Source organism: Falco peregrinus, chromosome 8, assembly GCF_023634155.1.
Source record: "Falco peregrinus isolate bFalPer1 chromosome 8, bFalPer1.pri, whole genome shotgun sequence".
Lineage (NCBI taxonomy): Eukaryota > Metazoa > Chordata > Aves > Falconiformes > Falconidae > Falco > Falco peregrinus.
Window position 1 is genome coordinate 32,619,985 of NC_073728.1, and position 27,705 is coordinate 32,647,689.

General features: G+C 41.4%; 1 protein-coding gene across 8 annotated transcripts in view; it reads left to right on the forward strand.

Moving 5' to 3' along the window:
• Window positions 1-27,705, forward strand: part of KALRN (kalirin RhoGEF kinase) — a 528,424-nt gene that overhangs the window by 376,119 nt on the left and 124,600 nt on the right. For all 8 annotated transcript variants that reach the window (XR_008748289.1, XR_008748288.1, XM_055811375.1 and 5 more), the window contains exons 28-33: window positions 2,768-2,860; window positions 4,158-4,269; window positions 6,012-6,202; window positions 6,620-6,721; window positions 7,423-7,565; window positions 9,222-9,324. Coding sequence is in view for 6 of the 8 variants with exons in the window: in XM_055811375.1 (XP_055667350.1) it covers window positions 2,768-2,860; window positions 4,158-4,269; window positions 6,012-6,202; window positions 6,620-6,721; window positions 7,423-7,565; window positions 9,222-9,324 (744 nt within the window). In the remaining 2 variants the exon portion in view is untranslated. The remainder of the gene's footprint in view (window positions 1-2,767; window positions 2,861-4,157; window positions 4,270-6,011; window positions 6,203-6,619; window positions 6,722-7,422; window positions 7,566-9,221; window positions 9,325-27,705) is intronic.

Consider the following 27,705-nt stretch of genomic DNA (forward strand, 5'->3'; position numbering starts at 1 on the left):
CAATTTGATTTCAGTGTCAGTTATTTAAGTGACCTTTGGCTCTCAGGACAGAGTTGGGTTCAGTCATCTATATGCTTTGCTATTTTTCAATATTTTTTTCCCCTTAAATCTTGGAAAAGATCAGTTGTTACATTCAAGAAGCCACAGGGCACCTTTAACTTGCATGACCAGTGTAGAACACGGTAAAGCTCGTTGACTTTAATAGTATTGCAGAACATTGTGTTTCTGCATGGATGATGGTTCTTGGGCAGTTTCTCTACTGAGCTGGGGTATCCCTTAGGAAATGGGCAGAAGCACAAGCAGGGTCTCAGTTTCTCCTTGGGAACATTTTTTTTTCTGAAATGGCTCACCAAAGATTTGTGTCGTGCGTTACAAAACCTAAATGTTTCATGAGAGTTTAGTGGTGCATCAGTCCATGCAGCAAGCCATTGGTCTGAACACCCAGTTCAGGATGCAGTTTGTCCTCCTACTAAACAACACAATTAGATGACTTGCATTAATTTGTGAATCTCTTCAGACATTTGATACAAAATCAGGGCACTTTATCACTGCTTCATGGTAAATTCAGCAACTCTTATGGTATGAAATTGTATTTAAGTATTCCTGTCTCCATGTTGGCCAGCCAAGGGCATCTGAGGGTCCTGTGCTCCCTACACAAGGGATTTTTTTGGTGTTTTATCTGGGATTTTGTCATTGCACGTAGACTACATGTTGATCCTGTTCTGCAGCTCATCTGGTTTGCAACACAACTGCCAGCCTGTGGTGCCTGCCAGATCCCTTCATTTCTTCCAGGCTCTTGGGACACTTTTCCACACAAGGAGTAACTGAAGTTGTGTGCTGTGGTGAGCCGTGGCACACTATAACATGAGCCAAGCTTGCTTTAAACAAGAAGCAGGGCAAAGTAGAGAGCACAGGGCCCTGTGGCTACCTTGCTTCTGAACCCTGCCAGCAGCTTCAAAGCTAGCTCGGGTATATCTGTGCTTCGTGTTACTTAGAGGTGTGTGAGAAACGTCTGCACTGCCGTGTGCTGCCCTGCACAGACCTCTCTGGTTTCCATCTCCACCCACAGCAAGTCCAGACCTCTCCAGCTGTTACAAAGCCAACCCAAGACACACTCCAGCGAGCTGCCATCTTACTCCAACATTTCAAGGACCAGAGGGAGGAGCTGTAGGGAGAATGTCCCTTTCCAGCAGTGTATTTGTCTGATTGCCATGTAGCAGTGCTGTTGCTTTCCTGCTGCAGGTTCCCATGCAGCAGGGACAGCTGTCACTCTGCCAACCCACTCTGTCTCCACACAGTCTGACCAGGGAGCATCCTGGCAGAGCAAGGAATGCCCAAAGGGGAGGCATCTTGCTGGGAGCGTGCTCTGCTCATCAGAGAACTGGGAGGAAGGAGTAGTGCTAAATTCATTACTTGGATCCTACAAAAACCAGTGTACTTAGCCAGCTCCAGGAAGTTCACAGATGTAGCTGAAGTCTTGCTGGCTCCTGCAGTTACTAATTGAGTCCCAGCCACATGCTCTGGAGGCATTGTCCCTGTTTGGAGCCAGCCGTGACTCAGCTTCGTGCAAACACCATTAGCCCCCACACAGAGCCCCTTCCCCTTTTGGTCCTGTTCGTGGCACCAGAGATATTTTTTTTCCTAAAACAAACTTGCCTAGTACAAAAAAAAAAAATAAAAATTAACACATTGTGTGAAAAGTGGCTATTTTTGCATCCCAGCATAAAGACTGGAGATAAAAAACCCCAGTAACCTCCCCAGTACTCAGCAGAAAATCACTGTATACAGAAACTTCATCTTCTGTAACTTCTTCCCTTTACAACTTCCAAATTACCCACCAGTGGCTGGACCTAAGTCCTATTCCCACTCCCCATCTGCTCCTTTAGGAACCAGTGACTTCCTGATGATGACCAGGAGCAAGGGGAGGCATGCCCAGGGCCTGATAAGAGACAGAAGGAATTCCAACCTGTTCTATTTCAGCAGAGAATCTGCCCCCGTAGTGTGTGAGTTTGAGGTCTTTTAGATGGCTAAATATGTGCATTAGGATCCTGTAGGATTTTCAGGAGCTCCTAACTCTCACTGGAACCAGTTGGAAGGAGGCAGATGGACCCTTTGCAGACTGCACCAGGTGCCTATCTGCAGTGTCTCCAGAAGTTCATGAGCACATCACACTGATCAGCACAGACATTTTGATTGAGATTCGGGTGACAAAACAGAAGTATTCAGTGCTGTAGAAGGTATCCTAAGGTTCTCTCTCCTGGCCCCCAGGTGCCACCTGAGGATAGCATAGGTCTGTCAGCACTGTGTCACACCTGTTACTCATCTGCAGGTATTTCAGCTACCCCAGGGCTTTCAAATGGTACTGGGTCTTTATGTTTTGACAGCTAAATTACACCCTCTGCATGTAATTTAATTTAATGTCACTGCATTTTAATAGAACATTAAGACTGCTTTCAGCCTTCATAGCTAGGAGAAACCAGTTGACGTGACAGATGAGTCGTATTTAAATTGAAGCCTGTGTTGTTTACTCAGCGTAGCCTTAGCTTGACTTGCACAGGGCCCCTGCCGTTTAAGAGGCCTTGGAGGGACTCTGCAGTTTATTGCCAGCCTCTCTGAGACCACAGTTGTTTGCATGTAAGCAAAAGTAAGAGTTAAAAAACTAAACAAAGAAATGCGGAGATCCAGAGCTAAACTTAGTTGTGGGTGGTTCTGTCTGGCAGGGGGTTAAGAGTTTTCCATGATTAACTGCTGGTTTTATCTCTTCTAGGAAATTCAACAAAGACATGGACTGGCCAACTCTATCTCTTCTTATTTAATCAAGCCTGTCCAGAGGATCACAAAATATCAACTCTTACTGAAGGTACCTTAGTGAGCTGTCCAGATCAGTTCGTGCAGAGGAGTTCACAGGTGTAATGTGTTCGCTTATTCTTAAGTGGGCTGCTTTCATCCCCTGTTCCTGACCTGCAAGCTGCTGCTGAGCTGCTAGTCCTGCTTCCCGGGCCTGAGCATGGCAAAAGAGTGGGACATGAGGTTGGGTGTTTTAAAGGAAAAGGCTCACAGAAAGAAAACAAGGAACAGTAAAAAACTGATCACCTGTTTCAACTGGTGGGGTTTATTTGTGTCCAAGTAAATTTAACCCTAAAAAACAAGAACTGGGAAAGGGAAGTTGAAGGAATGACAGAGTTGTTTACTTTCTTTCTTGCTAAGTTTGTGACTGATTTTGATTAAAAGCTTCAATGACAGTGGTAATGAACTTTGAGAAGTTTTGCTAACTTTTGACTGAGACTCCTTCAGTGGTATTAGATTCTGTTTGGAAGCTAACATGTTTGTGTTTGAAAAACAGAGAAAAGCTTCATATACAAACCAAGGATGTCCAAGTAAATATTAATATTTCCCATTTAAAAAAAAACCCACCTTTGTTGGTTTGTTGTAAACTGATTACGGGTTTTTGCAGTATCTCATGAGTAAGTGAATTTTAGATCTTAACCACCCACTGTTCACTTCAAAACTAGTAAACCAGAGAGGAAAAAATATCTGGGGCATAAAAGGGAAGAGTCAGATTCTAACTTTGAAAAGCTAGGACCAGATATGATCAAAGGAGTGGTATGCTGTACTAGGAAGGTACTTACTGAGTACCTTCAGCATGTTAACAAATCTGTGCTTTGTGCCAGTTTTCTGAAACAACACACGGGTTTACCCTAGCCTAGAGAGTGCTGTGGGGCAGCGAGCCTGCACTGCCCAAAACATCTGCTAAAGGGAAGGCTAAAACACCCTTTCAGTCATCACCCCTTTGGTCTCCCCCTCAGGTGAATCGGACCTCCCTGCCCTGGGCACAGCACACTGCCAGCCCTGCAGGATCAGGCAGGGGTCCTGCAACACAGCTGGCACAGCTGGGCTGGCTGATGAATACAGCACAGGCATGAGCTCCAGAAATCTCCCAAGTGCACAGTCTCACTTGAGAGCACTTTGTTTTGCCTTGTTTTATAGTTATTCTCATTTGATCCCCACTACCTGTAGGCATCCACAGTGGGTTTGGATGCAGTTCAGCTTTCTTGTGTCTCCGCTAGCGAAGCGGTTGCATGTATTAAGTAACAGAACTGGATACAAAGCCAGCATGTTGGTCAGTTTGTTTACCAGTGTTCTGCATTACTTCTTAGGAACTGCTGACCTGCTGCGAGGAGGGCAAAGGGGAACTCAAAGATGGTCTGGAAGTGATGCTCAGTGTCCCAAAGAAGGCCAACGATGCAATGCACGTCAGCATGCTGGAAGGTAGCAGATGGGCAGGTGGCCAGGGGAGGGGAGGGACCCGCTGACAAATGAAGCCTTCTTGTAACTTTGTGGGAAGTTAGTACAGGGTGACTGCAGCAATACTGTTGATTGATGGTAATTTTCAGACTTCCTAGCTCCTTTCTGATATTTCTCTAAGTCTTGGAAGAATAAAGCTATCTAGGAAGTTCTGGGGGTTTATTTATTTACGTCATGTGTGTATATGTATGTACATACACATAAGTTTGTGTAATAGCATACATAGACAATGTGTATATATACATTTTGTTGAAACATTCTTACTTCATGAAACAAAAGAACACCTCCTAAACCACTATCACTTTAGCTGCTGGCAGCTGTAATGATTATTGGATGAAAACATTTCTAAATACTATCTCAACATTTCAAAAGAAAAAGTTCTAGTTTTCTGTGTCAAAACAGCTTGTGTTTCAAAATGTTAGTATAATTATCCCAAAGATTAAAAAAAAAAAGAGAAAAAAATATTATTAAAAAGTATTTCAAAATTAAAGAAGCAAGTATTTTGATATTTTGAAAATTAAGTCTTATATTGACTTTTTGATGTGTGGAATATTTCTAAAATTTAAAAATTTTATTCTGGGCAGAATGCTTTATTGTGTCTCAAACATTTTCTTGGCCTGGGAAAACCATTTCCAGCCTGGATTGAGTCAGAACCAGGAAACAAGAAGAGTACTAAAACAGTCAAGAAAAAGGAAATGCTGCCAGTAGCTAAGCAGCACGTCAAGACCAGGCAATTAAAACTGCAGGGGGGGAAACTGACCCAGCATAGGTAGCAACACTCTAAAGGTGGTTTTAACCGTAGCAGCTGGTGAAAAGCAAGGTTTCCAAAAATAATGCCTGGATAATCTATCCCCATGAAATCACCAGCACCATGCAATAATAAAGAAGCAGGTATGACTTTGTTAGGGTAGACAAGCACTTGAACAGCTGTCTTCATATAAAACAATATCCCCGAATATTCGGAGCAGCAACCAGGGCTATTTGCTGCTGTCTCAGGGCTATCTGGCATGAGCAATAGCAGGCTGTGCTGGTAGAGGAGCAGTCCCCAGCTCTGGAGAGAAGTGTGACCCACCATCTGCTGAGACAGCAGCTTGGACGGCATCTTGCACTAGAGACTCCCTTTTCCCTCAAGCCTCCCAGTTACGTGGAGAGTCCTGTGATCCTCAACCATGTGAAGGCTTTTGATGTGCAGCTTGGAATATGAGAAACTCCTCTTAGAAAGCTTGTTTCAGACACCATACCAATTTGCTCTCATAGACGTCGCTCCCCCATGTCACTGCTGTGGGCTCACAGTCCGTTGAAGGCTGGGTTAGCACACTTGAAGGCATCATGGTATTATGGGCGCTTCCAGCCATTAGGTTTCTCTGAATTCATATGGATCTGCACAAGATTTCTTGCATTGCAGTTCTCTGTACAGTAACCTCCACTGAAACCTTTATAATATTTATCTTTCAGTAATTACTACTACACTTTAGCAGCAGTCTCATTTAGTACATATGACCTATTTGCCTCTGGTGAAATAATTACATCGTTGCAGTAGGAAAAAAACATATTTTCACTGGGGCAATGGATGCCCATTAATGTTCTTTCAGAATGTGCATTAAAAAAGAGAAACACCCTTTTATTTCAAGTCCTTACTGGTCTGGCATTTCTGGGCATTACTGGTCCCAAGAACAAATACAAGCCAATGTATTTTGTGGTTTTAGGGTTTGATGAGAACCTGGACGTCCAGGGAGAGCTGATTCTTCAAGATTCCTTCCAAGTGTGGGATCCCAAGTCTCTCATTCGGAAAGGTCGTGAAAGGCATTTGTTCCTTTTTGAAATCTCTTTGGTGTTTAGCAAAGAGATCAAAGATTCTTCAGGACACACAAAATATGTTTACAAGAACAAGTTACTGGTAGGTGTGGCTGCAGAGAAAATATTCTGGGTGTTGTGTTTCTTGGAGGTAGAGGTGGGGTATGGGGGATGGCTGCCCTGTCCCCGTGCTGGGTTGGGGATACTCATGCCACCTGCAATGGCTGGCTGTGGGCCCTGCAGAGCTCATCTGGAAGCCAAGCTCGTAGTGAGTCTGCACAGGTTTATGATAGCCAGATGTGAAGGGTGGGTAAGAAATGCAAGGAGGATCACTCAAGCCATTCGCTTCCCTGCCATCCTCTGGTGATTTTCTGTTTCTTTTACCTGTGTGTAGCAAAGCAGACGAGATCTTGCTCCCTTACCCACCCCTGTATCCCCAGTTCTCCCTACAAATGAAAGTTTTCTGGACACATGAGGCTTCATATATATGAAATCTGTCATCATCTTTCCTCCACACTAGACCTCAGAACTGGGAGTGACTGAACATGTTGAAGGAGATCCCTGTAAATTTGCTTTGTGGTCTGGACGAACACCATCCTCAGACAATAAAACAGTGCTCAAAGTAAGTCTTTTCTATTTGTTTTCTTTGCCTTTAGAGCTTCTAGTACAGGCCTTGGGAGTGCTAAATGAAAGGTCAATTTTTTCCCTCCTCATATTTGCGTGGCTTCCATGTCTGCCAGCGGGGTCATGCCTGCACCAGGAGCAATTCAGTTCTAAGGCCTCAGTATGAACCAAGACAGTGCAGTTGTGCGGCCTTGCTGAAATTGCGTCTCCTCTTGGAACCTGGGTTGAGAAGCTGCATGCTGACACAGGGCACATCTCTAGGTGTTTATCTGGAAGGTGTAATTCTCTTAGCCCTTTGCCACTGGGCTTACCAACAATCAACCTATTCCTCAAACCTCCAGAGCTGACAGCCATTTCTGTCAAGTGAGTTTTGAACGAAGAATTCCTGTTATAGTTATTTTGTCTGAGGAAATCCTTGCACTGATAATCTATTTTCCCTTTACAGAGCACGCTGTATTGCTAGCATTAAATATATTTATCCAGAGTTTAGCTGCTTTGCTGTTGCTTACCAAGTAGGTCTGGTAAAAATACCCTCAGTTCTCCTGGGGTTACCAGGTGCTCCAGCAGCTAAAACAATATAGCAGAGAGGAGAAATAGTTAATCATGCATTTTCATCAGCCAGCCACGATTCTTCTACATAGGAGGTGATATGCTGGGAATATGATAAAGAGTCTGTCTTTCTGCCTTGTGGAACTTTAGGCATCCAGTATTGAGACAAAACAGGAATGGATCAAAAATATCCGGGAAGTCATTCAAGAAAGGATTATTCATCTGAAGGGGGCTCTGAAGGAGCCAATTCAGCTCCCCAAGACACCAGCAAAGCAGCGAAACAACAGTAGAAGGTAACCTCAGTCATTCCATACAACATGAAATAACTAGCCTTTTCTCAACCTGTAGAGGAATGCAGGCAGTGTGTTGATCAGCATGGATAACATGCAGCTGTGGCCTTGCCCCAAGGCAGTGGGTTGATTGACACAGACGATGTGCAGGTGTAGCTCGTTCCTGCTAAGTGGTTAAATAGCCCTGAGGATTGTGGAGAGGGGGTTGGATGGAGGAGGAGCAGTGTGGTCTGGTTTCTGGAGGAAGGAGAAACAGCATGAACTGTAAAATATGACTGATGGCAGTAAAGTCTTGTTGCAGCCTGGTAGCTTGCTTGTGCTGCAACATCAACCAACAGCAGTGCGGTGTCTGTGTGCTTTTTACTAGATTCACTTGCTTTTTCTTACTACAGTGAAACTCAGTTTTCGTTGTCTTTGTTTTTTATGTTGCCTTGGCAGAAGTAGCTAGAAAGCTTTACTGTGATATACATACAAAGGTATTTTATTTTAGTACTCCAAAGTATTATAGAGCAATGAACAGTAAACGTTCTTCAGAGTCCAAGGTTAGTTTCTTTCCCAAAGTACAATTTACTTCACATTTGAGTATTAAAAGATTTTTTTTTCCCTGTTTAGCATTTTGAATTGTTTGACAAGGAAAATCACAGCTGGTCATGACAATATATTACTACAATGGAGAATCTGTGCTTCATCATCAAATACAAACTCATTTCAGCCTGTGAAGTAATATTAATTTTTTCGTCAATTTCTTTGAATTCTGGATTAAATAGAAATTATAGAAAATCAGTTGCTCTTTTAGCTGTCATGCTGTTATTCCTAAAAGCCACCTGTAATGTGAGCATCTCTATTTCTTCATCAAGTTTTATCACTCTTTTACTTCAGGCTGTATTATAGAGGCATCCAAAGCATAAGTAACCGAAGTCACCCAGGAGACCTGTAGCAAGGCAAGGATCCAGACGTTTCTTCCTCAGGGTGTGCACCAATACAGGAGTCTTCTAGCACAAAACAGGGAGGCGTTGGGGTTTTTTTGGTTTTAGTGTTTTGTTCTTTTTTCTTTGTCCTCAAATATGTATTTTGTATTATTTAAATGTTCATATTGAGAGACCAGTAAAATTTTAGGGGAACTATATCTATACAGCAAAAGAGAAGAAAATAACCTCTAGCAGACTTATAGAGGTAGACTTGTAGAGCTCTATGCTGTATTTATGTTTGGGTATAATTTTTATGGCTTAGTATTTACATCCTGAAGATGTCATTCCTGTGAGACAAAAGAAATACCCTTTCCTTCAGTATCATCTGTAGCCTGAGCTGAATGGCTTTGGTTAAGGCAGAAATCTAATTGAAGGAAAATTTCTGCCTAACACCCTCATTACACAGTTATTTGTGAACACCAGAGCCTTTTATGCAGTAAATATGCAGGCAATGGCCATTCTGTTTCCAGCAACAACGTTGTGATTATGTGCTAATCCCAGTGCTATGGCTGAGGGTGACATAATTTTAAATTGCAAGCCACATAGCAATATGGACCACATCAGCGAAGTAATTTTAGCAGAAAGCCAGCTCTGGCACACTGACTCAGCATCCTCAAATCCACCTATAAAGTTGTGTCCATTCCAAGGTGGTGTGTTAAGCACTGTTGTTTCCCTATTATGACTTTTACAGAGATGGAGTAGATGACGCAGACAGCCAAGGAGATGGCAGCAGTCAACCTGACACTATTTCCATTGCGTCCAGGACATCACAGAACACAGTGGACAGCGATAAGGTAGGACTGAAATGTGAAAATACGCTGCAGCTGATTGCCCTCAGAAAAGTGTAAGTGAAGAGCAGAATAGAAGGCAAAATAAAGCAACTTGTCTTCTACTGAGTGAGCTGAAACTTATATTGCTCTATGCTAGGCTATTAAAAGCCAATCTGTGTCTGGTAAACAGTACTGCTGTTTTACATGGTAATTTCTCCATTGCAGCAGCTTCTTTGTGGTTAACCCACAGAGGTTGAATTGGCTTTGAAGAAACACAGCTCAGAGCAAACTTTTCTTCCCTAGTAGAACTTGCCCTGTGGGAGCCAGCTTTTGAATGAGCAAACAAATATGTTCCATATTTGCCCTCTGAGCTAAAATCAGCAGTTTGTTGGAGGAAGTACAGGTGCTTACACACCAATTAATACAGCGATACTGGGATCCTGGCTGGTATCTTGAGAGCCTGGGAGACCTATCCATTCCAGTGACTGTGATTCTGGACCCCTCTCCTCGCGGACATATGGTGGAGCATATGGATGGCCCCGAGATGCACTAGATTCTGTTGGAATGCTGCACACTATCAGCACGTATGTACTTGTCAGTTTACTTGTCAGATGATCTGAATCCAAATTCCCAGCTCCACTAGAATGCTTGACTTGGATTTGTCTCCCTGATACCTCCAGCTGCAATCTCCAGCTGAATTAGCAGTTGCTGGTAGGAGTAAATGGGCTGTTAGTAATAATTTAGCTATGCTGATGAAGTTTGTCATATCCACTGAGAGAATGTTCATATTCTTTTCACGTGTTGTTTTGAAATCATATGTAATTTGCAAAAGGATGAATTCTGCAGTACCATTATGGATTTATCTGTTTGTCAGGGCTTTAATTATGCTGCCATGTACACAAGGTAGAAGGGTGTCTTCACAAAATCAGAGTTCAAGTTTGCAATTGTAAAGTTCACAAGTAAGGTTCAGTTATTTTGAAAGTTATTTTATTCTGGACTCAGAAATAGGATTTAATTGTAAATAAATTACCTTTGTATAGACCACCTGTTGTATTTATCTTAAAGGCATGTCCCTGTGCTTTTGCATTTTTGACCAATAATGTGCATTAGAAAAGTATTAATCCTCACAATCCACAGGCCACTGTAATGTATGCAAATACTTTGCCCGATGTTGAAGGAGTGTTTCCTTATGTCTTCAATCCACATGGACTTGTTTTCATGTTTTGCACATTTATCATTCCTGAGAAAGGCCCTGACTTGGTAGCGTGCTTGAGCTCATGCTTAATTTTAAACATTTGCATAAGCTTTACTCATTTGCCCCAAGCCCATTGACTCAGTTGCATGAATTTTGGCAGATAGGCAAGGTCTAGGTAAGATGCTCCATATTGTATGCTGTAGCTGCATACAAAGATCTATAGTACCAACAGAACAGGAAACTATCAGGCTGTACCCTGAAAGACAGATCATCATGACAACAGTTGGTTTAAGGATGTGAGATGGGAAAAGGTTGTAGGAATTTCTATCCAAAACCTTGTTGGAACTGAATGGTGAATGTGTATGAGAGAAATTGAGCACCATACAGTATAGGGAAAAAAATGTTAACACTGGGGAAAAGCAAAATCAGTTCTTGGGTTGTGTCATGTTTTTTACTTTAAAGCGGATAGGTTCACTTACTGACTCAAGGTTATCTGTGTGTTCATGTGTCCTTACATACATTTAATGAATAGAAACAAATTCCAGTGTACAGTTAAAGCTTAAATATACTTGTATGTGCTTTATTGAATCTGAGCAACTAGTGTGTCATCCTTAGAGGGAGTTCCTGCGGAACAGTTTCCTTACTGTCACTGATGCTAATGCCAGAATACTGTGGAGAATTTAGCCCCCAGAATGCTGCATTACTCTGTCTTTGCTCCGAGGGAGATTAACTCCCTGCATCGCTTTATAGTTCTCTATCAGTTTTTCTACACATTACCCAAATTAATGACAGATAGAGCTGTGTTTCTCACTTCCCATTGGAGCAGCACGGAGGCACACCTGCGTTCAGTCTCAGTTCAAACATCAGTTCGTGTGCTGCTTGCACAAAGCCCTTAGCACATGTTAGCATCTGCTGCGAGGGGATCCCAAGGCTGTGCAAGGACCCAAGACAAAACTCCTGGTGGTGACATTGTACACATGGGAACAATTCACTATCATTCCAAGTTATTTTACTCTCCAACTTTAAAATGTGATTTTTTTCCTCCAGGGTGTAGGTGAGCTTATCTTCTAGGATGATCTGAGTACATCTTGTTGAACTGGGAAGATTTATCTTCTCACATAGACAGGTACTGCATTATTGGCACGGGAAGACTGTACCATGTCATGCTCTCAAGTTAAGGTTTCTTGACAGAGTTGATAGTGCTCGGTAAACATTGTAAGATACATGTTAAAATTAACTCATGGGGTATTGATAACGGCACTGATAGGTAATGTGTTCAGCAAATAATGGTTTCCCTGCCTATTTAATTCCAGCGTAGTCAGCAGAGTTACTCCCAGGAGTTCAGATGCAGGCTCTGAATTTTTTCACAGCTGGAGCCTCTGTGGGTGACCTCTCTGTGTGCCCCAGTGAGATCTTCATCTTGAGGAGCCAAGAGCAAGTGCTCCTACCTCTGAAAACTCTGGCTGTTCACAGCAGCCTCATTTACAAACACATGCAAAGAGCTTTGCAGTGCTAACAGTGCCAGTATGGCAGCAGATTAATCCTGCACTGGGACCATCGATGTATTAACTCAGTGCCAGAAACAATTCTCAAGTAACATTCAAGAGTTGATATTACTCTCTGAAGGCAAAAGATTTCAAAGTTTTAGCTGGTGTACTTTGCCCTTTCCCTAAATCTTGCTATTATGCCCGAGGATCACCTAACGCATTAGTCGGATGTTCAGACAAAAATGCCAAACAACCTTTTAGACAAAGAAAACCACAACCTCTCAAAGATTCCCATTTCAAGTAGCACTTCTGCTTAATAACACTCCTTGTGCCTCAAGTCATCCGTATTTCTTTCAACCTGTTTGTGAGCCAGCTCCTTCTGGGCTTCAAGTAACGATTTCTGTCTCCTCTCGCGATAGCACAGCCCTAGAGCAAAGCTTTACCTTTGCATTTCAAACCCCTAAAAAGGCAGGAGATTTTTTGTTGTTAAGTGGGAAAGAGATAACATTACTGTAAATTCAGCAAGGATTTGGCTTTCTCTCGAGACATCTGAACCTAGCCATAACATTTGTCAGGGGGAGCGTTCCGTGCAGAGGACAGAGCACTTGACTGAGGGCCAGAAAAGCTGAGTCCTAGTTCTGCTCTGTCACTCATGTGTTGGATGCCATCACAAATTACATCTGATGGCACATTGCGCTTGTCTCTTTTTCTGTTTCTTTTTTTTTTTGATTAGGAATTTGGTGGGGAGACAGAAATTCTTGAAAATATTACATTTGTGCATTAATTATAATATTGTCCTGTGTTGTCCCAACACAGAATACAGAACCAAATACAGAGCTAGTTTTGTATATGGATGGGAATTCACAGCAATCTTTATGGTAGCAATCTCTGCTTTGACAATATTCTTAATTACATGCCTGGCTCCAGAAGTGTTACTAAGTCTTTAAATATTCAGGCTTTCCTGGCTGCAGACAGTGGTCAGGTGATTATATGAGACTCTTCAGATTAAAAAAGAGAATTGTCCAAGTCTGCTCAAAAAAAAAAAAAAAAAAAAATAGAGAGATTACTCCTTTTAAATTAAATACCTGTTCAAGCAGCTTCTTATATCTGGATCTTAGTCCTTAATATCTTTAATTTTCTTGGGTTTTTTTCTCTCAAAAATATATAAGGTAATTATCCTGGGATTCAAACATTTCATTTTTATTAAATACTGTATAGTAGAAACATAGACTTTAAGGGCTGTAGGTCTGCATCTTTATAAAAGGAAATAAAGAGAGAATATATAAAAATGTTTATTTTTATATCTGCAATCTGTAACCTAAATTATTTCATATACAGAAAAAGAATTATTTGGGTTGTCCTTGGGTATTATATAAGTATTATATAGAGGGGGAAAAATGGGTTCATGAACTGCACTCACTGCTAAAGACTCAGTAGATGATGAATACTATTACAGTAAGTGTAATCCCCATTGAGCATCCAAGTCAGGTTCTAGGTACCCTACTATACAGAATTTCTTCATCCTTTTTCAAAAGGCAAAGTAGACAGCTTTTTTTCTATACAGTAAGCCCTCTTCAGCATGCTATCTAAAAACCTCTCCTTAGAGAGAAATATTTGCCCTATTCAATTCACAGCAGACAGGATTTCAGTCTTTATATTTGGATTCAAAGCATTGGAGAATTGTGTCAAGAAAGCGCTAGCATGCAGGGCATTCTCATTTGTTAAGCCCATTGATCCATTGGCTTGTAAAACAGCTGTTTCTGGTGATACTGGTCCATCTCCTAATGGCTTTTTTCGTTGGCTTTTGCAGAATGCTGAGGAGAGCAGCTCTCATTTCCTCCTGTTGTTTTTGGATGTGAAAAAAAGCTCTGAAATGATAACAGAAAAGTTTTTAATCTCTAAAAATAAACATACACGACATACTTTTATCTTTTCCAGTAGAAACTGGACTCAGCTCATCTTCCAGCAGTCATGAGACTAAGATCTTGACCTCTTCCACATCAGTGGTGATATATAAAATCTAGCAATAATAATTTTTCTAATTGCAGGTAATTGGTATAAGAAGGAAGATTTTAGAATTAAGTTAACTAGGGGTGGATTCTCTTTTCTTGAAAGGCTTCTAAGCAAGGTAGAATACCTTTTTCCCTGTGATGTTGTTACTGACACAGAAGTTAGGATCTGATGCAGGAAGTACTGCTTCAGATTCTTCTTTAGGAAGAATTCTCAGTTCCTTGGAAGTTTTCTTTCCATGTGGCACAGATACCAGGAGTGCACTTTCTTCCTTGACGCTACTAATCAATTTGGGTTTGAACTCCATGAAGGTGTGCACCAATATGCTGCACGTTTTTCTAAATCTGTAGTGTTTCCTTAAACTATTACCTAGTGTTAGTATGTGCTGATTAAAAAAAAAAAAAACAAATGGAAAAACCCACTCATTCAATAGAAAAGGAAACTTGTTCTGTTACATACCTCACAAGGAGGACATAAGGAAAATTACTATGTTTATTAGATGCCACCATCAACATATACAACACAAAGTGGTCAAAATCATTGCTTCCCAGCACAAATTAATCTGGAAACTAAGCATTGAAATTAGAGTGTCTAAAACCACAGTTGAAAAACCAAAGATCCTACTCTGTCGTGGCAGCTTATAACGAAATGAAACATGTTAAGGTGAGTTGACAAACGCTCCCTTCTCTGAAACTGTCGATCCCAGAAGCTGAAGTTCAGCCACTTGCTTCCAGCAGTGGAGTTGGAAACCTGACCACACCAAGTAGGGAGCTCCTGGTTCCTGATGGCTGGCATCATTCCCTAAATGTCACTGGAGGAAAAGTCTTTAAAGTCTTTTCCCTCACACTAGTGTAAAGCTGACCTAACAGCCCTGTGCAGTGCATGCCCCGCTATCCCTGTCACAGGACACAGATCCTGCAAATAAAAGGTGGGTTTCCATGTGGTTTGTGTTGACATGGAGGCATAGGCATTGCAGAGTAGGAACTAGTTGCAAATTTCTGTTTACACATGAGCTCAGCTCTCTAGGCACTTGAAAGTGGAAGTAGCCCCTTGGAGCACGCTGGTACTGGGACCATGATCCTTGCTACTGCCAGCATTGCACAGCAGCTCTGCCTGTGTCATACAGCTGATCCCACCAGAGATGTCTCTGATCTTGGTGCTCTGTGCTCTCAGACTGGCCTGGAATCAGCAGCAAGCCTAAAGCTCCTCTCAAAGGTGGAATGACTTGGAAAAGTTTGATTAAAGAAATGCTACAAAATAATGAAATAATAATAATCTTTCAATGAAAATCCCCTTGAAATAAGAATACCAAGATAAAAAAAAAAATTAAAAATGTATGTCAATATGAGACATTACTTTATCAAATACAGAAAATACAGACCTGGGATAAAAATGAGAGAGATCCCCATTTCCAGAGAGGGAATTAAAGGCATGGAGAAATTAAAAACAATACCGTAAGGCAGATGTATATGTTATTCTGCTAACAATAGTACTCTTGCTGATACAGAGCTGACCAGTTCATTTCTACTTAGTTTCTTAGCAAGGTAACTGATATACCAAGCAGAACTAAAAACTATATAGCAGATCTCTGTCTCTCTTCAATGCTGTTGTTTCTCTTCAGTGCTATTAAAGTATTCTCTAGTTATATACTTTACTTTCCCAAATATATTTTTTTTGGTGGTGTTGTTTTGAACCCCTGTTACTAGGGGTTTTTTAATCATCTTTATTCTCTTACAAAATTTTTATAGAGGTAGTGATCCAAGCCCTCTATCCCTCTGGCATCATTACGGCAAAATGTTTGCATCCCATGAGCTGAGTTTTGGCCTTTTCCGCCTCTGCCAGTGAGTTCTGTATTGAGCCATGTGCAAGAGACACACTTCTATTGCACTGCTGGAGGAACTTCAAGGGAGGAGAGCTGTTGCATCCCAGCAGTGCTTGTATGTGGTCAAGCCATGTAGCACTACGGACTGGAGTCTATCCAGTACCTGAGCAGTGGGATTGCACTGAATAGAAAACGCCCGTAAGTGGGAAGTCACCCTGGCAACGTTGCTCTATGTTGTAGCTGATACGAAGGAAGCTGGAAGGTCGGATGTAAACTCTGACTATGGCAGAGCTAAGGGAGAGCATGATCATGGGAATATGGAGTAGGTGGTAAAGCAGGTAGTTGCTTAAATACCAAATCTGGATTATTTCTTTAGAAATCTTCCTGTTTTCTAGAGGATTGTGAAAGATGATGCATATAGAGTTGCCTACCAGGTAAGGCTGGGCATTGACTTGAAGAGATTTCTTCCTTCCTCCAACCTATATATTTTACTCTCTGTAAATTACATTAGATTTAACAACTGAATTTCTAAAGGGCAAAGGAAGGGGTTGATTTGGTCTCGTTTATGTAAGTATTGTTGTGGCTATTCTGCACTGATCCTGCCCAGGCAAGTGATGTGCCAAATTCAGCAGTGCACGGTCTGGAATGCTGCTCCCTTATAGTGACTGATGAATTATGGTACCACAAGCAAAATTAAATTTATGTAATAGAAAATGGCTGCTGACTCTTAAGTGAATTTTCCCTGTGAAGGTATGATAAAGAAGAGTGAATTATGACCCCAGAGGATATATTTCTATTGCTTGAATGCTACCTAGCATTAGTGCTGTTGTCACACTGAGTTCTTACTGCCCTCACTTGTGGAAGAGGGAGGACATGATAGCTAGCAAAGGAAAACCTGGCATAAAACGTTTTGGCACTTTAATTAGCCCTCTTGAGTGCTCACTAGCTCTAGGTTGTTAACTTTTTCCCAGATACTGTCATGTTGTAGCAAAATGTTTATTTTATCAAGGAAATAAATTGTTCAGCCAGGAGCTGACATCTCTCTCTCTTTCTGTCTCTCTCATGGTAGTTTCTTAAAATTTCCCTTAGGCTTCGGGAGACTGCCTCTCAACTGCTGCTCTGAATCTTGGCTAGGACCCCTGTAAATGCAAAGGACCCTCTTCCCTCGGAAAAATACAGAAATATATGTACCTTTTTTTTGCTGTGAATGGTTTCCTGAAACTGAGGTCACTGAGGTGACACTTGGACCTGATAAAAGAAGACTGTTTTATCTCTGCTGGCAGTGCCTCCTTTTACATTAATTTGCCTTTCTAATTATTCATGCTCAGTAATATTACTGTGGCACTTTTCCTTGTTTCTCTTTCCTAAGTATAAGTAAGGACTTTCTCTTTGGTTCCTGTATTTCTTATCAGGAAAGCAGCACTGCCAGCATCATGAAATGTTCCAGCTTTTGAATTGCAGGGCTGTACTTGCCTACCTCTTTTGAGTTTTTTCAAGTTTTGGGGGAAAACATACAAACTTGAGGCTCGTGGAATGAGATATAACACACAAAAATAGGCAAGGTTTAAATTACATCTTTAGATTTCCAAATGAGGTCATGATATGACTGAAATGCTATGTGCGCTTTATTTAATTCATTGTGCAAAGTTGCATGGGCACTCACAGAAAACTGTGAACCCCAGAGGTGATCCATGGTTAAAACAAAAATGGATGAATATCTGGAAACACGGAACACCTATGTCCATGGAGATAGAAATCATATTACTCATTAAGTAATATTCCCAGGAAACAGCTTGATAAAAGGCACACATGAAATTTGCCGTGCATTTTAAATATCTCAGCTGGGATTACTGAACCATCCCTTGCTCAGAGAGTCAGTGCTAGGCCTATAGTATAACTTAATCTTTGGGTTTAGGACTTGGATGATAGATCTCACATTGCCTTTTTTATCTGTACGCTGGTCACTATGCCTTGTAGCTTTACAGGAATTTAGCTACCTGCCATCGGCAGGCGGAAACAGTTGACAGCTCTTTTTTTGGATTTATAATGCATGTAGTGCAGGATCTCCAGTTCCATAGCACAGGTATTAATACTGGCACCGCCTACAACACAAATCTGCCAGAACAATTCTGGGGCCTTTGGCCTTTTTATCCTCTGATAACTTTTCAGAAAATGGACTTTGGTCTTCCCTGGATTGGAACCATATTTCAAAACAAGGGAAAAAGTGATTCTTACCAACCTTGGTTTTCAACCAGGTTTAATCTTGGCTTGATTTATGTGTGTTATCTGTCTTCTCCAGCACCCATTTCTAAATGTAACAAGTAGATGGTCAAGAGATTTACCTTTGAGAAGTGACCTGTCGAGGGTGCAAGTGCTGCTTAGAGTAGGGACATGTGCTTTCCCTTCTTGCGAGCGAGTATTTGTTGCAGCTGTGGGTGGAGGTAGCACTAAAGACAGGCTGTCTTGTTTCAAAGAGCTTTCTGAGAAAAGGTGCATGTGTTCTTTTGAAAAACAAAATTAAGACATGAGCAGCTGCTTTTAAAATATGACCCTTGTTGGAAGCACTTGCAAACTTCAAAGTGATTGCTCAGGGAACTTTCTCTTAAGTCCTTACCATGTAGTGGAGACTTGTCCAGTTCTTATTGTACTGTATGGATAGACAGTTTCCCCCCACAGCTACCTAAGAGATGATGACAATGGATGGGTTTCACCAAAGGCCCCCTTTTTTTATCCAGTAGTTGAATTTTAGCAAGAAATCTCCCAGAGACTGGAGTGTTTCACACGACCTTAGCTTAATCACTGTGGAAATTTAGCAAAGCCAAACCAAAGGACATAACGTGGCACAAGCTTTGCAGGGGCTTCTTCCTTTCTCACCTCAAAGGACATTTAAAGTATATATGAATAGTGTCAGATTTTTAGTTATATGATATAAAAAAGTTTTAATCCAAATGTCATTTTCTCTAATGGGCCTAACAGGCTGACTATAGAGAGTTCCTGACTATGGAGAGTTTGCTGGCTGTGGAGCAGCCTGTAGTTTCATTTGATGGACGAAAATGAATGAATATCTGGAAACGTGGAACACCTGTAGTGACCATGGAGATAGAAATGATATTGCTCATTGGGTAATATTCCCAGGAAACACCTTCATAAAAGGCACACATGAAATTTGCCATGCATCTCAAATATCTCAACTGGGATTACTGAAAGTGCCATTTAGCTTTAGTGGGACCTCTGCTCTCAGAATGCTTGGACACAATTCTGTCCCCGAAGGAAATACATTCCTCTGGTGTCTGTGAAGGGTAGCTAGTCAGCACTCACAGGTTTGTTTCTAGACCAGTGCAGAAGCAGCAGATATTTTCTTAATACCTCTCCCAGGTTTTATTTGTAGTCATAAATAACTGCAGATATGAATTCAGTTGGGTGATGGGATGCTGAGAAGAGATCCAGCTGAAAGTCCCTGCAAGTGCAGTCCTAGGAAAAGAGATTCTTCAGAGATTTCTCTTCAGCATTTTCCTCCATGCATAACTAGCAGTTACACCCGGGGCAGATAAAGTATGCTTTACTTCTTTTATAAAGTACATTCTTTTGTAAATTATCATTTCTCTTGTTATCCATTTCATAAAGAGCACTTGTTATTGATTTTTATAGATATTTTTTTTCATTTAGGAAATCAGGATCAGCATTCAGTAGCTTTCAGTCGTCTTCTTAGATCATTTCAATCTAATGCATGTTTTTGATGGGAAAAAAGTAAATCAGTAATATTTGAAAATGTAAGTCCCTCTTTGATAAAATTAGTGTATAGGACTCCTTCAGGCTGAAGATCTCCTGAGAACATTGTAGCTATGAATGCCAAGGGTCAACATACTCACGTGAGGGTATTCAAATTTAATTTCTGTGGCAGCCCAGTTGATATCTCCTTTCTATTCCTGTAAGCAGTGTGAAAATCAGATTCTGTACTAATGTGTTGATGAACACATTCCCATTACAAGTGCAAGGCACACAGCTAAAGGTCATCTTAGTTGATTTGTATCCTAAATTCACTGCAAGTGTGGTATCTCTCAGTCACAAGACACTGAGGAACATGTGATCCTGCTTAGATGGGATGGCCGTAATTTTAAAGTCTGCAGGAATGAGATGCAGAATTCTGCCCTTGTAAAGCTGGTTGAAACTCAGCTGTGGACTACACTATCACATCAAACGAGAGGAAATAAAATCATGCTCCATATCAATAATTCTATATTACCAAACAAAACAAAAAAAAGAAGTGTTTTAATGCCTGCTGTGAAGAAAGAGGATGTTTAAGTTATGAGGATGTTTAAATAAATCAGTTTCATGCAATCAAAATAAGAAGGAAGGAAGTGCAGTAAAATCCTTATCTTTCCTTCAAAGACATCACCAACCCAAGGCATTTTAAAATAGAATGATTCAAATAAATAATTGATTTGCACAGAAGAATTAAAGGATATTCTGGGTTTTAGCTCTAAACAGAGACCAGCTGTCGTTTGACTTTTATACATGTGCTGTGGTTTTCAGAGAATCAGGTGTCAAAGATTTGTTGCCGTTTATGTTACATTAGAAACTGAGCTGGACCTCAGATTGCAGAGGAGCTTCTAGGTCTGAATTGATCTTTGACTTAATTAGAAACAGTTTAAATTAATTCATGTTAGTCAAAAATAGTATTTTTTCCAGCAAGATTCCATCTGTAATGTTTAGACAAAAATAATTGTATTAAGAGATCAAGTGGCTGAGTTCCTTTTTCCTCTAAGTACATGCTAATGAGAGTGCAAGCTGAACTGTAAGTCGTTAAAGGCCATTTCCTCATTATTGCTTATCAAAATTAACATTCAGCGACCTGTAAATTATTTACTAATTCCTCCCTTTCTCCTCATGAACAATTCCTTTTCACTTTTGTTCTTGCACTTACTGCACAGCATAGAATGACAGTGCGGGGCTGTGACACTGATGTTTGCAGATGGATTCTGTGGCAGTGATTCCTCGGGCTGCCTTCAGACTTAATTGCTTTGCCACATCTAATGAGAGTACATGGGCACTTGGCAAGACCTACACCCTGAAAGGTCCGAGCACCACTTTTTAAACAAGCCCGCTCAAGGCATGAAATAGATACTCCTGCCTCAGGGTCATGCAGCTTTTGCAGATTTGTCTGTTGATAGAAGGGAAAAAAGTGTTAATTAGAAGTGGGTAGATTACGTGGTCCTCCCAAAATGAGGACATAAATAGGAAGTCTCCATCAGTATTCTGGGTTTGTCTCTGTAGCCATTCTTGAGCCAGGCACTAGATCATCTAAAGTGTTAGGCTTAGAAAGAAAGGAGCAAGCAGGATTCAGAACTTGTTTTAAAGAGGTTTTGTGTTGTTTTTTTTATTTCATCTCAAGTTCTACCTTCCATGTTGTCATTAAGCAAGAAGCTGTTCCTCCTCTAAAACTGATCATTCCCCTCCTGTTCTCAAAGAACTTGAGTTCATATTTACTTATCCTGTGGTCGTGTTTTGTGTTGTTTCTGAGGTTTCAGTCTGGTGATTACAGAATGTTTGATTTGGCTGTACAATATCAAATATATCCCTCTGGAGGAACAATATGTTTTCTTGTTGTCATAGATATTTTTTTTTCCTTTTAGAATTCATCATTTTTGTGTGGTTAATGCTTATTAGCTGTAAAGTGCCAGGTTTGTTCAAGAAATTTAGAAATCCTTGGAACAGTATGGTTCCAGCTATAAAGGGCATACAGGGATAACAGAATAACTGTCTGGAAAGGAAGAAAAGTTTAAGTGAGATCAGAAATAAACGTTAAGATCAAGTCTTTGAGCAACACTTTCAAGTTGATTGATCAAGGACATTAAAGGACATTGGAGATCATCCAAGTTCAAAGTCAGTATTAGCAACAGGTTTTATATTGGAAAAAAAAACTGTGTGTGAAGAAGGGGGACAAAGGGAAACAGTTGCAAATTCCCTTTTTCTTCGTATAGAGGATCAAGTCAGAAAAACACAAATCACAAACAATATTTATAAGAATACCTTTAATTCAGGAGTGGAGGGTTGTACTAGTGTGCAGTAGCTGTTAAGCAGGTGCTCAGATTCTGTTGAAGAGCCCTTTCTTTCATCAAGGGTGTGTATATATATATATATATTTGTATGCAGCACAGCCACTGCTGCCTTGAATCTAGTCTGAGTTAGACAACCGGTTGATGATGCTAGGTGTGCTGGTGGCCTTGTCCAGATTTGGCTGACTCTTGGTGTGCTGAATTTATCAGTTCCTGGGGATTCAGCAAGACTGCTTGTCTCCAGAGCTGATCAGTTCTTGGGAGAATTTCATAACCTACTGTCTCAGCTCATACTTTTCCTCTCTTCAGCTTGCTGTGTGCTGGTAACCATTTCTGCATCCAAACCTGTATGTAAAACCTATGTAAAACTCATTCACACATTCTCATGTGGAAGAGGCCTTTATGGCACGGCCACATAAAAAGTGCAATGCCTGATTATGAGCAAAAGGGGTGAGTTAATTGATTTTAACTCTTCGAGCATCTACCTCATTCTTTCTGTGCTGCCTGGTCAAGTACAGCTTCGAGCATGGAAAACCATGAAGCATCACAAGAACATAGATACTGGACTGGGAGGCAATAGAAGGAGGCAGATGAACATGGAGGACAAGCCACAGGGAAGCACAGAGCTGGGCAAGGTGGCTGAGGGAGGTGAGAGCTTTCATGAGAAATGGAAATGTTAGATGTGGGGGACCGGAGGAAGAGATCACACCACACAATGTATCATTATTTTGTTTTCTCTTTCCCCTTAGATCTCAGTAGGGGTTTAATTCTTCTCTCCCCGAGGTCAAGTAGGGAAGGAAAGGCTTTGAGTTACGGGGAGGGCTATTCTGATTGCTTCTGCTAGTCCACTAATGCACATTCTTTTCAGTGATCTGACGCAATATTTATTCTGGGGCCAAGTATTTTTGCTGCAGGATGCCCCAGGAGGCACTTCCCTGCCTTGGAGTCAGCATTCTCCCCACCTTGTAAACTGCACGCATGCCTTGGTGCTGGCAGCCTACAGCTGAGAGAGAGACGTCCAAAGCTTTGCCCAAGCCTCGGTTTCCAGAATCACAGTGCTGCTGCTATCCAGACCAACTTTATTTTTCTGTTTGGATCTTGCATTAATTTAAAACCCACCAACAATCAAAATCAAACACCCTCCTCAAATGTGTGTGGGCGAGAAACAGAGGGGTGTGAAACATGTGGCACTACTCCACAACCCCTTTTCTCCCTGAGTTCATTTTTCCTGACACTACAGCATCACTTCCCGGCCGTACTTGCAAATAAGCAATTATTGAAAGAACATGGCTGGACCACACGTGTGTATTTTCCACTCTCGTGGAGAAAAGCTGTGTGTTGGCTGATGCTTATTTATTTTCACAAGAGGCGGTTGGGTTTGTTGTTCTGTCTTTAGGGCACCATCTCTCAAAGTGCTGAGCCTTCTCAGCTTGCAGAGGCTGCAGGAAGAATTAAGGGTGGGAACCAGCTGTGCCCCACAGGTTTTGGACCTCAGTTGGTGTTACTACTTCTAAAAGTTTTCCAGTGTTGGTATTTGCTGCGTGGTCTTGAGGAGTCAATAGAAAATGACAGCAGGGGGTCTACCCAAGGAAAGGAACACTTTCCTTAACCAAACCATGTGATGTTCCTTTAAAATTGGAGTTGGAGTCATTAAAACATCAGTTAGAAGTGTAACATTTATATAGAGAGAAGAAAATAAATTGAAACACACAGAGAAACTTCAGCTTTCTGACTTGTGGATAATGCATTGAGAGATTTTTTTTTTTTTTTAATGAATTTAAGTGACTTTCCTTAGAAAGGTAAAGGGCCACATTCTGTATCTCTTGCTGCATATAAAATGGGAAAAGTGGCATTCAGCTGGCTCATCTCTGCCTTCACAGCTAGGCACCGCACATCACAGAGGGTCTTCCACTGTGCAGGCTCCAGTGTGTTCAAGTGCTGGGGCACTTGAAAGGCTGAGAGTACCCTGTCTCTGCTGTCCCCATACCTTCCTGGCAGCAGACCCAGCCAGAGGATACCTTCCCCCAGCTTTGTACTGGTTTAAACAGCTGCTGATGGCAGGGTGAAGGGGCTGAGGGCAGTGGTTTCTGAATCACCTTCTGGCTTTTGTTGCAATGGCTGAGCAGGCTGTGGCTGCATCCCCCCTCCCTCTGCGGCTGAAATATAACAAGAGGTGTAAACCCGGCTTTTGGGGGTTGGTTTTGTGGGTTATCTTTTGAAATCTGAGGTTTCAAACTCTCTCGGAGGTCCTGATCTCAGTGCTACATGCAGTTATTTTGCAGAAACCCTCTTCCAACCCTGAAGTTCTGCTGCCCCACCTGCCTTGGCAGCTGAACCTTTGGTACTTTTTGCTTTTATGAAACCTTGCCTTCCTTGCCTTTCAAGCTTTCTAGGAGAGAAATTGGAGGACAGAGAAAGGACTTTAAATATCAGCTCTTTCTCAGCTCATCAAGTTCCTCCTTTATGACCTTCTCATTGTGCGATGCCTGTGTGTTATTTATGAGCACTTGGCCACTCGTTTTCACAAAAAAAGGTAGCATTGTTGAAGCTGAAATGCAGTTAGTTATGTGGTACTGCACAGAGGGAGAAAGTGGACAGCAAGAGCTGTTGCACCAGGTTTGGTAGCTGCTAAGGTCAGAGATGCAAGGCACAAAAAGATAAGTCATTGAAGAAATGCAAAGAAAACAGGATTAAATGTAAGTCAGTTTTGTTTGGTCAGGTCGAGGAAACCACCTCATTGTGCACCCTGTGAATATCTGGCTCGGAGCGTCTTGTGGCTCCACACCACATCCAGCCTTTCAGGAATCCATTGGCTGCTTGGGGTTTTGTTTCAGTAGTAGCAGGATTTGCCCCCAGCCTTTGAACAAAACACTGTGAGGGGGGAGATAAGTGAATAAAAATAGTTCAGTAAGAGCTGGGATAAAGCAGATATCTTCTAAACAAATATACAACTTATTTTCCATCTGCTGGTTCCCAGTCCTTGGTTGCTGTGAGAGAGAAAGAGCAGTGCTGCTGCATGGCAGGAGAACTACGATGTGCCTCCCAGGGTGCAGATCTGAAAGGTGGCCACTTGCATCCATGAACCTGGCATTTTTGTTCATAGGAGTAATTTAGTAACTGCTAAAATTGACCCTAAGGAATGAGGGCTTTCCTTTGCCTTTCTTAATACTACATCTGATAAATTCCCCAAAGAATTCTTCTGGGCATCCCATCCCTATGTAAAGATGAAGGCTAAGTGGCTTAATAGGATAAGTGCTTTATAAAGCAGCTCTGTAATATTTTAGTTGTCTTTTTTTTCATTTCAGTAACAAGCTTGAGGGAAGCTAATGTCCCAGTACACAGGGATTTGCAATCACCATTAATGGAGATAATTCCCCTCATGAGAAACAATATAAAATACCGTCACAAGAGCCAGAACACTTTCTAGGTTTGTTTTTTTTTTTTAATCCCAACAGATTGGGTCTCTCTCACTAAATTTCTTTGTGCTGTAGAGGAGAAAATAAATCTATCAAAAAGAAGTTATTTAAAATCCTTAAGATAAACTCTTGATGTGGGACAATAAAGGAGTGATTCTGAGTGTCCCAAGGCAACATCTATATGATCAAGGAAAATGAAACAGTCATGGCAGCTATTAGCAATTTAGTGAGGTTTAAATGAGTTCTGAAAGATGGCAGAATTAGAAAGAGTTTTTACCTTTGTCACATTATCACCACTAACAGGAGAGGTCTTGCTTGCTGTTTGTTCTATGTTGTTGGTAAATCTTGTTTTAATAAATATGCAGACAAGCTGCAGAAGAGCAACTGACTTCAATGGCATGGCATGTCTACCTTATATTCTGTATTCATAGAGCTCAGTCTCCCGCAAAGTGATCAGAATCATTTTATGGCGGAGTAAACCGGTTCGCAGAGCAGTGATGTGATTTGCCAGAGCTCACACTTCTGCCCCAGCATGAGGAGATGTTCTGTTTCACTCCCACTTTGTGCCAAACGCACTGGGCTCCCTTTGTGTGCATCTTGTCTTCCTTCCCTGCTTTCAGTTTCGCCTGAATTAGCAGGCCAAATTTACCTGTTTTCATTATGCGAACTCTAGTTAGCTCAAACCTTCACAGACAGGGTTTGCATTTCTGTGTTTGGAGAGAAATCTGGCCCATTTCAGGAGGGATTAGATAGCTGCTATATCTGGGAACAAATTACCTGCTCAGGGAATATTAGTGCCCACATATTTAAGATCCATTAAGTCAGCCACAAAATTTCGTGATTAAATGCTTATTTTCCAAAGATCGTACTCATTCCAGGCTGGAATTTCAACTCAGCAATTTTATTAAGCATCTTATTTTAGTGGCAAATAAGATTAATTTAGTTTAAAGCCTACCTTTGTGAAGGAGTAATTCAGCTTTCTGTAAGTGGGTCTGAACAGCTATGGAAGCAACTAGCAGCAAGGTCAACAAGCCAGGAGAAGAGAGTGTTCCTACTGAATCCTGAGCAACTAACTGATGGGAGGCTTGGTATCCCATGCCAGTGACACAACATGTGACCCATACAGCAAAAATTAGAAGCGGATTTTCTGGTTTTCTTCGGTGGGGAAAGGGCAGTGAACAGTGAATCAGACTGTTTAATATAGTCAACGGTAGACAGTGAACTGTGAGGGGGTTCTTTTTAAATCCATGTTGAAGGTTTTCATCAAGATAAAATTTAATATGAGATTTCTTGCCTTCCTGCTTGAGACAGAGCTGAAGTCATGCTTTTACCTGCATTTAACTGTGTGAAGAGCAAATCACTGTGGCTGTCAGGTTTGTAGAGGCTGCCAGCCACCATTGCTCCACCACAGGGGCTAAAAGAGAATCACTTCTGATGTCCTACTTTTTTTTCCAGGTACTTCATGTTCTTAAGAAAGCACTGAGCAAGGCTTGGTGGCAAGGCTTGGTTTGACATTTTGTAGGTGTAACCAGAACTCTGTAAGTGTAGCAAGAACATTGTTTTGTTCCTGGAAGCATTTTTGAGTTGGGGGGAATGACAAAAAAAACAAAACCCCAAACCTCTCTGGGGCCAAATGCCAGGTTACAAGTGAAGCATGCTGTAAGAATGAAAACATGCAAAGGAAGGATAAGCCTTTAAAAAGGCAATTTAATGTAATTTCTTCTTTCTTTTCAAAATGTGGAGGCAGCTTGCCAGTACTCAGAAGCTCTTAGAATCTTGTTTTTCATGTCTTTAAAATACACAGCAGTGGAGATTAGTAAGTTGGTTTCCTTTTTAATGAAGTGAATCTTGGAGTCTGGATTTGAACATTTGCTGCAAACTCTTTTATTTAGATGCCTTCTTTATGGCACCATGCTTGGAATGTTATACATAGCATTATCTGACTACTAACTCTTACAGCAAGATGGATTTTAGGATTAAATAAATTGTGAGCATTCCTTTTAAATTGCTGGAGCCAAAAGGGGTTAGGAGTGTTAGATTATCCAGCTGCAGCCATTCCCCCTGCTTAGCCCAGTGGCATGTTACAGGGGCTGTAGTGGCTGAGCAGGAGGGAAGAAGTCACTGGAAGCAGCAACAGGATGTGGAGCATCGGTTGCACATCCTCTCCCCACCACGTAGGGTGGGTGACCAACCTGCTTCACGAGCAGCAGGCAGAGAGAGGGAACGCTCACCTTGCTTCAGCACAGTATGAGCTCCATGCTGGGCATATATTTACAGGCCTTTGAAGTCGGTCAGATTTGAACCTTTTGTGTTTTATTTATTAAGTTGCAGTCAGTATGCCAAGTTACTTTTTTGCATTGCCAGGTTAGAGACAGCATTACAAGCTGGTGTAATGGGCTAACGTAAGTGATTTTTCCAG